This window comes from Galeopterus variegatus, unplaced genomic scaffold (assembly GCF_000696425.1).
Source record: "Galeopterus variegatus unplaced genomic scaffold, G_variegatus-3.0.2 Scaffold188, whole genome shotgun sequence".
In the NCBI taxonomy this organism is placed as follows: Eukaryota; Metazoa; Chordata; class Mammalia; order Dermoptera; family Cynocephalidae; genus Galeopterus; species Galeopterus variegatus.
The window spans coordinates 473,457-488,599 of record NW_007726299.1 but is presented as its reverse complement, the minus strand read 5'-3'; the positions used below and the strand labels follow the sequence as shown (position 1 = coordinate 488,599).

Here is a 15,143-nt window from a genome sequence, read left to right as displayed (position 1 = left end):
CTCTTCTTTGAAAGAAGAATGTGCACCATCAACACATTGCTCTTTAGTGACATCTTCATTTTAACAGATTAGCAAAGATGGCATTCTAACCATAAGGTGGACTTTAATGGCTGTCGCTGTAGATGTACACTTATTTGCCAACCACCATAAATTTCTCTACAGAGAATTCATCCATATACATTAACTCAGTGATTCTCATACTTTTTGGTCTCAGAACCCCTTCACATTCTTTAATATTATTGATGACCCCCAAAGAGCAAGAACTTTTGCTTATGTGGGTTTTATCTATTGATATATACTATATTAGAAATCAAAATGAAGAAAATTTTTAAATATTAATGCATTTAAAAATAACACTAGACTACTATATAACATAAATAGCATATTTTTATGAAAAATGATTATTTTCCAAAGCAAAAAAATTTAGCAACATGAGTGGAATTGTTTTATATTTTTCAAATCTCTGTAATGACTGCAATAGTAGAAGACTGCTGAGTTTTCATATCTGTTTCTGTGTCTGTTGTTATATCACATATCATGTAGCCTCTGCAGTTCCTCACTGTTTTTTTTTTTTTTTCTGACCGGTAAGGGGACTGCAACCCTTGGCGCCGTGTGGTCCGCACCATGCTCAGCCAGTGAACATACCGGCCATCCCTATGTAGGATCCGAACCCGCGGCCTCGTCACTCCCAGTGCCACACTCTCCTGAGTGAGCCACGGGGCCGGCCCCAGATTAGTGGGTTTTTTATTTGCCCGTTTTTTTTTAATGTGGGGTTTGTCTTTTACAGATGACTTACAGGATGTAATAGAGAGAGCTGTTCAGATTGGCGTTAAAAAGGTAACATCTGTTTTTTGTTATTATTGAGGTTTTTTGTTTTTTAACTAAATTTAAATAAAAATTCTGCAGAGTAGAAGGAAAAGAGCTAATGCCACACTTGGGGTACATATTGTCTACATTTAATAGAAAAAAAATATTCTGTTCACAGCAATTTAAGTTATACAACCTCATGCATAGTTCTTCCCTGTGATAATAAATGTGATAAATGGCAAGGTCTCTTTGAAAAAATAATTTTTTTAAGCCTATATGAATCCAGGCTTCTTAAGAGGCACGAAAAAATTCAATAGTATGGGGTCAGGACACTTGGTAGCTATTGCTTCTAAATTGAATAATCTCAGTTTGAAAAAGTGATACTGCTGACTAAATGAATTCTATAGGCTCCAACTCTAAATTGTATTAGTTATTATTCACAAATAATAAGAAAGGATAAAGTTAGATTAATTTCTCATTATGTGGTTACTTCCTGCCTGCTAAATCACTTTATACAGTGCTTTTCTGAAAACTCTGAAATACCAACTTCCTAAATTTTTATGTGTCATCCATGAACAATTTAATCTTAAGGTTTCTAATTGTACACACACACACACACACACACACACACTGACTTAGAAATAATAGAACACGGCTGAGTTTTACTTGGGTATGGTTCCAAATTGCAATTTAATTCAGTACCTTGCAGTTATATTGTAATGTTATATTGTAGTGGTCAAAAACACACAGCTGAAGTTTTATTCTTCATAGCTTTGTAATCTGGGGTATTTTATCTCTCTAGACTTCAGTTTTCTCATTTAGAAACCAGGAATGATGATAGTACTTAATTAATAGAGTTTTTGTGAGGGTCAATTAAAATATTGAATGCAGAGTATTTGATATTATACCTGGCATAAAGTAAACAGTCTTCATCATGTATATGGTGGAAGCCACCGTCATCATAATCATTATTGTTATTGTTGTTGTTATACATTGGGAGAAGACATTATGCCCTCTAGTCTTGTCCTTACTTTTTTCAACTATTTGGAAAAGTTATAGGTAAAGTAATAAGCAGACTTGATTAGAAACTATTTTATGTAATTGAAATACTGGATGTGGGCAGTTGGTCTGATATTAAAGAATTAGGGGACTGGCCAGTTAGCTCAGTTGGTTAGAATACAGCCTTGTAATATCAAGGTCAAGGGTTTGGTTCCCTATACCTGCCAGCTGCCAAAAATAAAAATAAAAAAGAATTAAGTAATATTGGCAAACAAGAAAGTTTTCTCAGTATTTTTGTTATATCTTATATATTATGTTTTACAGGTAGTCAAGGACTTAATTATGGCTCTGTGTTCTCTGAATAGATACTCAATGTTTAATCAAAACTTAAATATGAAGTTAATAAATGGATTTATATTACATGATTGTTTTATTTTGATGTCCACTTATTTCTGACCTCTCAGCTTAGAAGTTAATATTGATCTCCCTTTAAAAAAGTGATACTGAAAACAGTGTGGCGCCGAACACTAAGGTTTTGGTGATGGGCCATAATAATCAACTACATTGTATATTGACAAAATTAATTAAATTAAATTAAATTTTAGGGCCGGCCTTTAGAATATTAGAGGTTTAAGTTGCTATATGAAAATATCTGTTCATCATTTGCAGTTCTACCTTCATTTTGTATGTTTTCTCTTTAGATTTGTACCTATAATGAATTCTTCATTTTAGCTTAGTGAGACTCTTGAAGTATGCTTTAAAAAATATGATACATCAGTGTACTTAAATCTCTTCTTTGAAAGAAGAATGTGCACCATCAACACATTGCTCTTTAGTGACATCTTCATTTTAACAGATTAGCAAAGATGGCATTCTAACCATAAGGTGGACTTTAATGGCTGTCGCTGTAGATGTACACTTATTTGCCAACCACCATAAATTTCTCTACAGAGAATTCATCCATATACATTAACTCAGTGATTCTCATACTTTTTGGTCTCAGAACCCCTTCACATTCTTTAATATTATTGATGACCCCCAAAGAGCAAGAACTTTTGCTTATGTGGGTTTTATCTATTGATATATACTATATTAGAAATCAAAATGAAGAAAATTTTTAAATATTAATGCATTTAAAAATAACACTAGACTACTATATAACATAAATAGCATATTTTTATGAAAAATGATTATTTTCCAAAGCAAAAAAATTTAGCAACATGAGTGGAATTGTTTTATATTTTTCAAATCTCTGTAATGACTGCAATAGTAGAAGACTGCTGAGTTTTCATATCTGTTTCTGTGTCTGTTGTTATATCACATATCATGTAGCCTCTGCAGTTCCTCACTGTACATTTGTGATAGAATGAGAGTGAAAAAGACAAATAGCATCTTAGTATTATTATGAAAATAGGTTTTTTTGGGGTTTTTTGATTATAGTTTTTGAAAATAGTTTTGACCCCACATACCTCCTGGAAGTTCCCCAACCATACTTGGAGAACTGTTGAATTAATCAATATTATAGAATCACTGATTTAGATTAATAGAATTCTAAACTTGCAGGTTTCAGTTATTCAGTCATTCATAACACTTAATCTCTGTCCTCAAAGAACTCATGGTCTATTGGAAAGACATTTTAACAAGGAAGAGTGATGAATTCTATTGTGTGTGTGTAGAGGGGTGGACAAGTACCACTCTGCATGGAATGATCTTCTGACTGAATTTTATTTATTTATTTTTTTATAATAAGTACATTCTAAAATGTTTTGGGGAGAAGAGGGGTGGGGCCGGCCCACAGCAGCTGTGTCACTGGCCTGGGGGGAGGGTCAGGGGGGCCGAAGCCCTTGGCCACTGCTTCAGGACCCCCAGGGGCTTCTGGCTCCTGCTCCGGCCTGGTCATGGTAGGTGGTGGGCAGGCCAAGGACCACAGCCTGCAGCCTCAGGACCCTTGGGGCTTCTTCTGACTGAATTTTAAAGGAAAGGTAGATGTGTGACAGTCACAGAGGAAAAATCATTTTGCCATAAAGAAGTGGTAGGAAGGCATGTTTGGGAAACTGTTGTTGAGGCCCTGTTAAAGTCAGCTTATTTTCTTTCTTTCTATTTTAGTTTATGATTACAGGTGGAAATCTACAAGACAGTAAAGATGCACTGGATTTGGCACAAACAAATGGTATCCTCATATTACTTTTACCAAACAAAGTATGAATTAAGTAATTTTGAAGAAGTCTTTCTGAGAACTGCTTCAGGTACAATACAATGGATCATGACTGTAGAAGCAACAGGAAAATGGACTAAATTCAATGGGACATGATTAAGATGACAAAATTCAAAGTACCTATTGGTATTTCAGATGTTTGATGAAAAAACCTATCATAGTACTTAACAAAGATTACTTTAAGATTTAAGTTAATAAGAATAAAGTTCTCCAGGTACATAAATTAACCTCAGGTATTCCTCATGTGGAAAATGTGTGTTGTAGTGTATTTAAGGTATGAGTTGCTTTTTATTTGCTTTTCTTAACTTAAGCTATGAAGGATCATTTTATTAAATATTTATTATGTGGACTAGACACTATGCAAGGCCCCAGGAATGAATATAATATAATATATAATCACTCGCATGCTTACTTTATGTTCATACATTTTGCATTTATTTAAAATCTCAAACATTTTGGAATTGATAGTTAAAGGAATCCTACTTAAATAAAACACCTCATTTACTTCACATTCATTCATTCAACTTTTTTCATGCCTAATGTGCTAGACACTGGAGGAATTAGTCATTCTACATAATTTTTCAAAATACCGATGTTTCCTGTATGTATAAAAATATTTTTTAATTTTTTATTAAAAATTTTTATTTTGACATTTATTTGTACATATTTGTGGGGTACAGTATGTTGTTTGTACTAAAACTTATTAAAAGCTATTTTTATGGAAATGTTTCTAAAATGCCACTTCTCTTCAGGATTCACTGACACTTTTTCTTAACTCATAAAAATAATCATCTTCCCAGGAGTTTTTGAAGTATGTAAAGATGTTTTCTTCCATACTTTTTATCCCCAAACAGCTATGCTTTAAAAAGTTCTCTCATCTCCATTATCAGCCCTCCCCTACTCCTCTCCGTGTATCTTGTATCTTCATAGCTTTAACAGCACTGCCTCCTTTGATTTGTAAACATCTCCACGAGAGCCTCAGGAAGGCTCCATACCTCTCCCATGGGTTCCCCTACTAAGCCACTCAAAACAATTTTGGGGTTCTCATTTGTGTTCTGCACAATTAAAGCTGTCAAAGTCTGGCCTCTAAATAAGTGAGCTTTATTTTTTATTAGAAAAACAAATCCCCCTTCCCACCTCTTTAAATCACCCCTGCTATTAACCTTTTTAAGGGGAATATATTTTAACTGTTATATTAAATACATGAATCAAGAGAGTCATATGAACAGTGAATATAAAAGATAAAATGAGAAAATGACATTTCAAGAAATTGTTTCACTTTCCATTCTACAACACTTAATAAAAACCAAGCGTTGGAAAGAACTGGACTAATTATTATATTAATACATTAAGGCAATTTTCATATGCATATCCTACTTTGTTAAGGTATTCCAAAAATTCTTACTTGATTAATATAATGCAATTCTGGTAGTTTGAATAGTTTATGGCTATTGTTAAAAACCTGTTGAAATTATTTATATTCTCACTTTTGCATACTAAATATAAAATGAAAAATATTTTGAAAATAACCCTAAGATATTATTTTGTGTTAGATATGTTCTTCAGTACAGTCGGATGTCATCCTACAAGATGTGGTGAATTTGAAAAGAATAACCCTGATCTTTATTTAATGGACTTGCTAAATCTTGCTGAAAACAATAAAGGGAAAATTGTAGCAATAGGGGAATGTGGACTTGGTAAGTGCCAACCTAACCATTTAGAATGACTTTGTTTGAAAATAACTGATCTGTATAAGTCATGAGTAATTATTCTTTTTTATCTTTTAAAGACTTTGATCGACTACAGTTTTGTCCCAAAGATATTCAGCTCAAGTAAGGAAATTTATTAACTTTAGAAATTATTATAAAATCCTGAGTGGTTTTTAAATAACTTCTTTTAATTGAAACATAATCGATTATACATATTCGTAGGGTGCAGAGTTGACTGTCAATACTTGTGATGCTCGGGCCGGCCCGGTGGCGCACTGGATAGTGCGCCGCTTGGGAAGCGCAGCGGCGCTCCCGCCCGAGGGTTTGGATCCCACATGCAGACCGGTTCCCGCTCACTGGCTGAGCAAGGCGCGGGAGCGACACCGAGGGTTGCGATCCCGTTGCCGGTCCCCGGTCCGGTGTGGGGGCGACACTGAGGGTTGCAATCCGTTGCCGGACACAGAAAAAGACAAAAGACAAAAAAAAAAAAAATACTTGTGATGCTCAAATATGTGATGCAGAAATCAGGATAATTAGCATATTCATCATCACAAAATGTGGTCATTCTTTGTGTCCATTAACTAATTCTTGCTAACCCCTTTCTCCCTCCCCTTTTTCCACCTCTCATAACCACAATTCTGTTCTCTCCTTCTAAAAGTTCAATGTATTATTGTGATTGTTGTCTCTTTCTTTAAATAACTTTTACCAGTTGAGAATATAGTTTGATTAAGCATCGGGATGTTTTTGTTCTTCCCTTTGTATATCAAAAGTTGAGTGAAACAAATATCCACACATACTTGCACATAATTTATAAGGGATGGAAGCATGAGAATATAGTTTGATTAAGCATCGGGATGTTTTTGTTCTTCCCTTTGTATATCAAAAGTTAAGTGAAACAAATATCCACACATACTTGCACATAATTTATAAGGGATGGAAGCGCATAGTTCCCTGATTGATTAACCATCTAATTGGATTTCAATGGTAGAAATAAGGGATGAGTTTTATATGATAGAGATCTTTGTTTGTTTTTTGTTTGTTTAACAAATGCATTCATACATGAAACATTACAGTGGAATGAGTTAAATTCAGTTATGGGGGATATAATATAAGAGCAAGTGATATTAAAAATAGATTACAGGATCAGTCACCAAAGCTAGAAAAACATATTTTACTCCTGTTGGGCGTTGGATATTGTTAGTTTGGATCTGTGAGAATCATTTAATAGGAACTATTTTAAGAGTGATAGGTTCTGAGAAAACTCCAAAGCTCACAAGCCTTGGGGACTTCCTATAACACATTGCCTATAGCTTTTAGTTGGAGCTCTTGTCATCATACTGGCAGGTCATTGTTATAAGTTGAAAAGAAAAATTAGGTCAAAGTCTTAATTTAAAACATGAGGGCTAGCTGGTTAGCTCAGTTGGTTAGAACGCTGTGTTCTAACCAACGACACCACAGTCAAGGGTTCAGATCCCCATGCTGGCCAGCTGCACCGCCCCCCAAAAAAAAGCGTTTTGTCGAACTTTAAAAATATCTTAATTATCAAGATGATAAAACATTAGAATGAGCTTCTAAAGGAGTTTAATTTAGTTATTCATCCTTCTTATAAATATTTATGGAGTACTATGTGCCAGCAATTGCTGGGAACTCATGGTATACAAAAATATAAATATGGTATAATATACATCTCAAGAGACCTTTAAGAATAAACAACCCTCTGTCCATCTTAGTTTCTTATACACAAATGAGGTCTGAGTTAGGTTATCTCTTAAGATACTGTCCAGTTCTATTATAATATTTAATAATAATTTTTGTCATATGATCTTGATTAAGCCAGTGATTTGATAGCCTGAAGGGATTTTTCAAATTATACATGCCAAGAGTGTACTTCCTCTCTGGTCCCTCCCCTGCTCTGCCACAAATGGGATCCTGATATGTTCACCCTAGTTGAAAATCACTAAAGTGAGGAACAGATTTACTAGTGGAGTCTGTCGTAACCTAGACTTCAAGCTTCAGAATTCCTGGAATGTGAAGGTCATAACCAAGTGGAACAAGATGGGTTAGAGTAATGTTCTGCGGACACATACTCTTTCTTTCAGCCTTCTCATTTATATAACCCTTTCAGAGCTGTTTAGTTTGTGGTATATCATTTGCTATGTTTCTCAGGGACATTCACATGGTTACCAACAGGGTTACTAATGCCCTGTATCTTAAATATCATGTAGATCAGCTCACTTAAGCTTAAAAATTCATATATTCTCTTTGAAATAGAAAAAGTTGTCTTTAATAGTTTTTTAGGTTAAGCCCACAGATCATTATTCCTCAACTTGAGATTCTGCTATAAGCCAGTATGAGTCTTGTGAGTCCCACAGACTGTGTATTCTGACAATCAAGGGCCATTGCAGAGTCCCTCAAGATTTCTTGTGCCATATGACATCTCATCCAGAATGAGTTAAAACTGATTCTAAAATGCAACCTAAATACTTTAAATTCAGTTTGGGGGTTAAATGAAAACATCAATAGTATCAGTTCTGTTTTACTGTTCTAGTAATACTTCACCAGCATCAGAGCAAGATCAGAACTTAAAACAATATATGTAGCAGGATATGGTTTATGTTTTAACATACATGCCAATTGTCCAAGTGTTAATCTGTGATAGAGAGTTTGAACTCAGTTCACTTAGTAAATGATTATTGAGTGCCTCCTCAGTATGATACAAAGAAGAATAAGACTTGGTTCTTATGCCTTTATAGACAAGAAAGGATGTAAGTAATTAAAATAGATTGGAAAGTGCTATCAAAAAGGTGTGTAGGGCGGGGCCGGCCCAGTGGCGCACTGCTACAGTGCACCGCTTGGGAAGCGCGGCAGCGCTCCCGCCGAGGGTTTGGATCCCACATACAGACCGGTTCCCGCTCACTGGCTGAGCGAGGTGCGGGGGCAACACGGGGGCAACACCGAGGGTTGCGATCCCGTTGCCGGTCCCAGTCCGGTACGGGCGCGACACTGAGGGTTGCAATCCGTTGCCGGTCATGAAAAAAAAAAAAGGTGTGTAGGGCTGGCCAGTTAGCTCATTTGGTAGAGTGAGGTGCTGATAACACCAAGGTCAAGGGTTTGCATCCCCATATCAGCCAGATGCTGGATAAAAAATATACATGTATGTGTGGACAGCAGAAGGAAGGACTAACTTTGTGGGGAGTCAGGGAAGGCTAAGGTGACAGCATGTGACTTAGGCCTCTTATGGAGAGGACAAATTAAGGACAACCTGAAGTAGGTGGAAATTTTGATAAGACAGACAGTTCAACTTGCGTTTTTCTATTTTTAATAATAAAACATCGAATGACTTAGAGGGTAAAAAACAGACACAGCAATAATGGTCACATGTGGATTGTTGTTAAGGAAACAAACACCCACATCCTCCCACCCTTTCCCTTAGCATGTACTAACCCCTGTTCTTTGTACATACAGCACTCCATTCCTGTTTTAGCACTTACCACATCATACTGAAAATATGTTGTTATCCCTTCTTCTCTCACAACAGACTAGTATCTTTGAATTCTTTAAAGGCACACAGCAAGTCTTACCATGTTGTAGCACTTAGCACAGTACTCTCAGCACATGTTTTTTGAATGTTTAATAAGAAAATCAGTTTTGAATGTTTAGTAAGGAGGGAGGGCTCTTTCTGATCCCTACAGAGCAGTATGGATAAAAAGCCTATAATTCAACTTTTGCTATTGGGTTTATTCTTGGAAGAATTCAGTTTTTCCGAAACAATTATGGTATATGATTTGTTGTTATTGTTTTCTTTTTAAGTAAAAATGTAGTTGGGAAAAAAGGAGATGTATGAGAAAAGGAAAATAGAAAATAGTGTAATGGATTAGGAGGGAAAACAAAAAATGTGCAATAGATGTAGTTTCTGGAAAACCATGGTAAGAAAAGCAGTATATAACATAGTGTTAAAAGTATGATCTTTGAAATCAGCAGGGCTTTGGGTCTGATTTTTAACTGCCTTTTGGTGGCTGTATATCCCTTGTACATCTCACTTTCCTCATCTTTAAAATGGGGATAATACTGCCTACCTTTCTTAACATCTAGCATGTAAAGCCCATAGTGGCATGCCTGGCACAGACTGAGTACTCAATAAATTGTAGCTATTATGTTATTTCATTAGAAACATTACCATTGTAAAAGAAATACCAGCAATAGTTTTTGTTTGGGGTTTTTGAAAAGTATTTTTTAAAGAACAAGAAAGAGAAGCAAAGAATGAAAACAAGGAAAAGGCCTGATTTAGTTTTGGAAATTTTATCCTTTAAGCCATACTGGTATTTTCAATTTCTCTGCCCTATGCTACATACACTTCTTTCCTGGTTGCACGTTAGAACTCCGTTCCCTTAGGAGGAATTTGCTTTGGGCATTTTTCTTGGGGCTTTAAAATATTAATACTGTGTAGGGTTTTTTTTTCCTGGTTTCATTTTTTTTTTTAAATTAGATTTCAAAGTGATCCTTTGGGGACTTCAGGGACCCTAGAGATGAGAGATTGAGGCCATCCTGGCCATTAACTGGTTTAGAGGAGGGATTACCATTCTGTGTTAAGGTATAGCAGCGTAACTATACTGTGGGCTTTTTGGATTCACCTCAGTCCTAATTAATAACAACTGCTATTCTGAAGCTGGAGTTTTCAAGCCCTTATCCTTAGATAGTGTTGACCCTGAACTATACAACTGCTATTCTGAAGCTGGAGTTTTCAAGCCCTTATCCTTAGATAGTGTTGACCCTGTATAAGCAGTAATACAATCAGAAGCAAATTACAGCTTTGCTAAAATGATCATATCTAACTCAAGTAAGGAATGACTTTTATGAACTAGAAAGTCATAAAGAAGTAAAATAGGCAGAGAAGTCTCTTAATAGATGCCAATTTCTGCCCTATAACTTATGTTGTTATTTCTAGTTACCATTGTGGAGTTTTTTCCTTTAAAAACAGTAGTCATTTGATGTTAAGTATTAATTATCCTCATTTGTATCATTACGAATGATTTTTTTTACCACATGGCATCCTTATGATAGTTAACTTGAACTCAGGGACCTTTCTTTTCTCAAATTATGTAAAATTCTGTGGGCACATTGTTTGGGCTTCTCTTGTTTTCTGAATTGTACTTTTGCCTACCCTATGATAGAAAGCTAATTTCCAAACTGACGGTTAGATTCTGTAAATCTGTGGTTTGGTCATGTGGCTTGGTCCATTGAATTATGTGTGAAAAAATTATAATCAGTATAGAGCAGTAAACACAAATTAGAGAGTACTGCCTGCTGTGTGTAGCCAGAAGCCAAATACATAATAAAGTTTTCAAAACAACTAGAGCACACTTAATTGCTAACATTTGGATTACTGCAGAGATTAAGGAAATAATGACTAGTAGTAATTCTTAAAATCATTTTTTCTCCCAAGTTTTCATTGATATTTCCTACCCTGTGAAATTTCAGCTCTTTGTTAACTAAAACAAAATATGTTTGCTTATTTAGCCCAGCGGAATCTGAAAGAGTGATTTAAAAACCTAAACATTGGGTAATAAAGACATAGACCACCAATTTTAGGAAGACTGTTTCTTTAAGAAGTACATTTTTAATTTTAAAATTATGCATTTTTGAGTGCAAAGGGGTATTCCAGGAAAGTAGTCCATGTCAGGAGGAGACAAGATATAGGAAAATATAGCAAAAGAGGCTTAAGTTAAACACAGAGAAATTGTTCCCCCAAATTAAAGGACCCAGAAGAGGTAAACCCATTTAGGAATATAATAAAGGCTAGCCAGTGAGCTCAGCTGGTGCTAACACCAAGCTCTAAGGTTTGATCTCTGTACTGGCCAGACGCCAAGGAAAAAAAAAAGAAAAAGAAAAAAAAAAAATAAGCCACTTGTTATCTGGTTTCAGTTAAATTTACATGACTATTAATGAGAAGGGGGGTAGGAGTTGGAGGACGGAGAGGTGGGGGAGGCCACTATGTTGAAATGAAAAAACAAACAAACACCCTACCCATTTTTTCCCTTGGATATTGTCATTGTACTCTGGGACCAGGAAGAAGCTTGTCCAAAATGTAACAGTTTTAGGTGGTTTGGGCTGGGACTTTAAGAGCTCTGAATGAAGTTCCATGTTTGCCACATCATGTATCATCTTGGACAAAGTACTGCCACCTCTATGACACCAGCTCTTGTCTTATCCTAAGGTTATTTTGAGGATCAAATAAGAGAATGTTATGTGGCACTGAGAAAAACCTTCTTATAAAGTACTCTAAAATATTCAGGGCTGCCATGTAATTTTCATTTTTTGAAAAGTGGTGTAATTCAGCCTTTGTGCTATTTCTTTAGCAAATACTAACTTCTTTTATAACAAAACATAAAAAACTGGTTGCAAAATGGAATAGATTAACACTCAGTATGAAGTGCTGCCTGGCTTCTCACTTGAGTTGACTCCCACCAGTGGTGTTCAGTGAACTAGAGTGGCAAGGGGCTGATGGCGTAATTCCTGAAAATAATTCTATAATCCCAGAAAATGAAGTAGCCTTTTCCAGAGGTTGTGTGGTATAAAAGCTCTCTGCTAAACATGATGTATTTTAAATGCCTGAATTCACTATTTCCATCCTATAATTTCTAGAGAATAAAATAACTTTAAAAAAGAAAGTCATGTGATATAATTATCTTTCTCATATTAATATAAAATTTTTAACAAGGAAATTTTTTTGGCATCATGCAGATATTTTGAAAAGCAGTTTGAACTGTCAGAACAAANCCTCTATGACACCAGCTCTTGTCTTATCCTAAGGTTATTTTGAGGATCAAATAAGAGAATGGTATGTGGCACTGAGAAAAACCTTCTTATAAAGTACTCTAAAATATTCAGGGCTGCCGTGTAATTTTCATTTTTTGAAAAGTGGTGTAATTCAGCCTTTGTGCTATTTCTTTAGCAAATACTAACTTCTTTTATAACAAAACATAAAAAACTGGTTGCAAAATGGAATAGATTAACACTCAGTATGAAGTGCTGCCTGGCTTCTCACTTGAGTTGACTCCCACCAGTGGTCTTCAGTGAACTAGAGTGGCAAGGGGCTGATGGCGTAATTCCTGAAAATAATTCTATAATCCCAGAAAATGAAGTAGCCTTTTCCAGAGGTTGTGTGGTATAAAAGCTCTCTGCTAAACGTGATGTATTTTAAATGCCTGAATTCACTATTTCCATCCTATAATTTCTAGAGAATAAAATAACTTTAAAAAAGAAAGTCATGTGATATAATTATCTTTCTCATATTAATATAAAATTTTTAACAAGGAAATTTTTTTGGCATCATGCAGATATTTTGAAAAACAGTTTGAACTGTCAGAACAAACAAAATTACCAATGTTTCTTCATTGTCGAAACTCACATACTGAATTTTTGGGTGAGTTAAAACTAAAATCTCATTTAGAAGTTTAAGAACTTTGCAGAAATCAAGCTATTTGCTAAAAGTTCCTTCTGTTTTTAATTCACAGATATAATGAAAAGAAATAGAGATCGGTGTGTAGGTGGAGTGGTAAGTATAAAATAGTTCTTTATTTTTTAAATTTTTTAAAATAGTTTTTAATATGTGATGCACAAAACCATCTTGGTTATTGAGGTTGGCCTCTAAAGTAATTCAGATGTTAGTAATAAAACTTTACTGTTGAATATATGGGTCAGATATGGTACAAACATAAATCACACATTTCCTTTGTTGAAAATATGAGTACAGAATTCTATTCCTATAAGAAAACCTGTGATTTCCACTGTGCATATTATTTTATCTCTTCCATCAGCCATTCTTTAATGTTCTTCTACTTAAAGTTTGAGAAAAATATAAACTAATTTTAATATATTAAATTATTGTACTATTTGTTTTAGATTTGCCTTCCTAATTTCTTTCCAGCTTTATTCATTTACTATTATCACTCTTATCTAGAGACTTACTCTCCTTTCTGTAATTTGTATTCTGCTGTAAACATTTCTCCCATATGGTCATTTCAATTATTTATTTATTTATTTATTTATTTTGGGCAGCTGGCCAGTATGGGGATCTGAACCCCATTTCAATTATTAACCTTGAGACATTTCCCATAAATACGTGACTCACCACTTAACTCAGGTATCTATAGCAGTGACTTTTTTTTTTTTTGTCCTTTTTGTCTTTTTTACTGACCTGTAANGGTGGGAGCGCCGCCGCACTCCCAAGCGGCGCACTCTCCAGTGTGCCACTGGGCCGGCCCTATAGCAGTGACTTTTAATCTATTTTGTATCATAGACTCCTTTAAGAATCTGCCTTAGAAAAATGCTCAGATACACAAATTTTCATATACAATTTCAGATGAGACTCAGTGGCAGGATCTAGCAAAAAAGCTGTTATCCAGGTATATTAAAACCACAGTTAGACTATGCCAACTAAAGAAAGAGGAAGCAGCACTGTGCACTTATTGTATACCACCTTGCTTTGCCAGTTTTATATATATTCTCTCAAATTTTAGCCTCTGCCTCATGTTTCATAGTACTAGTAATATGTATGCATTCTGCATTGCTGTGGTGTGAATATTACTATGAAATTTTTTTTCTGTAGTTTACTTACTGTCTTTTAGGAACTGTATTTGGGAATTGAGAGAGGCTTTAATTAATAGACTTGGGATTCCTGGTAGCATTTATTATAACATTCAGGTTCTGCCTCTTGGCCCATTTGCTTTTTTTCTAAATAAGAATTAACTTGGGTTGATTCGCTAATGGTTTTAAAAAATAAACAACAGCAATAACAATAATTCCAACCTAAATGTTTGACTTTTATCAAAAAAGAAATTGCCAAATAAAAAGTTAATAACTAATTTTCTGAAATGGTTTATGAGGAGTCACATTTAAAATTATTTTCATATTAACGGAGGCTATGTTTTCTAGTCAGCTGGAAATGCTGAGGGAAAGAATAAACCATTTCAGGGCAGCTGTGTAACACAAATTTCTTCATTGCTGAGAAACATGTTATCCATAGTGTGTTCACACTCTGTGGACTTACTGGTAACATGGCATCACTTGTTAAGTGACATTAATTTTTAAAGGAATGTTGTTGTTATTTGTTGGTTTTGATTCTATAAATTCATCCAAAGTATTAAAAACTATGCCTTAACCCATATGTCTTTGAAGGAGAAAAACAGCACCTCAATCCTTTTTGCCTGCTGAGCCAATATTACTGATTATATAACAATTTATATTTTTAAAGCAACCTTCTCACCTCTTTATAGAGCTTCTTAAAACTTGCCCTTTGAAAGTCATTTCTCGTCTAGGAAAAAGCATCCTCGAACAAAAAAAAATTCAACAATGTTTTCCAATATATTTTAAATGGTGTTACAAAATTTCTAACCTTTTCTCAGGCTTTTGCC

The 15,143-nt window shown here is 34.9% G+C and overlaps 1 protein-coding gene across 3 annotated transcripts in view; it reads left to right on the top strand.

The window, feature by feature from the left end:
• Positions 1–15,143, top strand: part of TATDN1 (TatD DNase domain containing 1) — a 48,786-nt gene that overhangs the window by 17,841 nt on the left and 15,802 nt on the right. For 2 of the 3 annotated variants that reach the window (XM_008564574.1, XM_008564570.1), the window contains exons 3-8: positions 788–837; positions 3,913–3,976; positions 5,575–5,718; positions 5,811–5,853; positions 13,068–13,153; positions 13,245–13,285. In XM_008564574.1, the coding sequence (XP_008562796.1) occupies positions 788–837; positions 3,913–3,976; positions 5,575–5,718; positions 5,811–5,853; positions 13,068–13,153; positions 13,245–13,285 (428 nt within the window). Of the gene's footprint in view, positions 1–785; positions 838–3,912; positions 4,053–5,574; positions 5,719–5,810; positions 5,854–13,067; positions 13,154–13,244; positions 13,286–15,143 lie in introns of those variants that run through there. The other variant, XM_008564581.1, reaches the window with a different exon arrangement.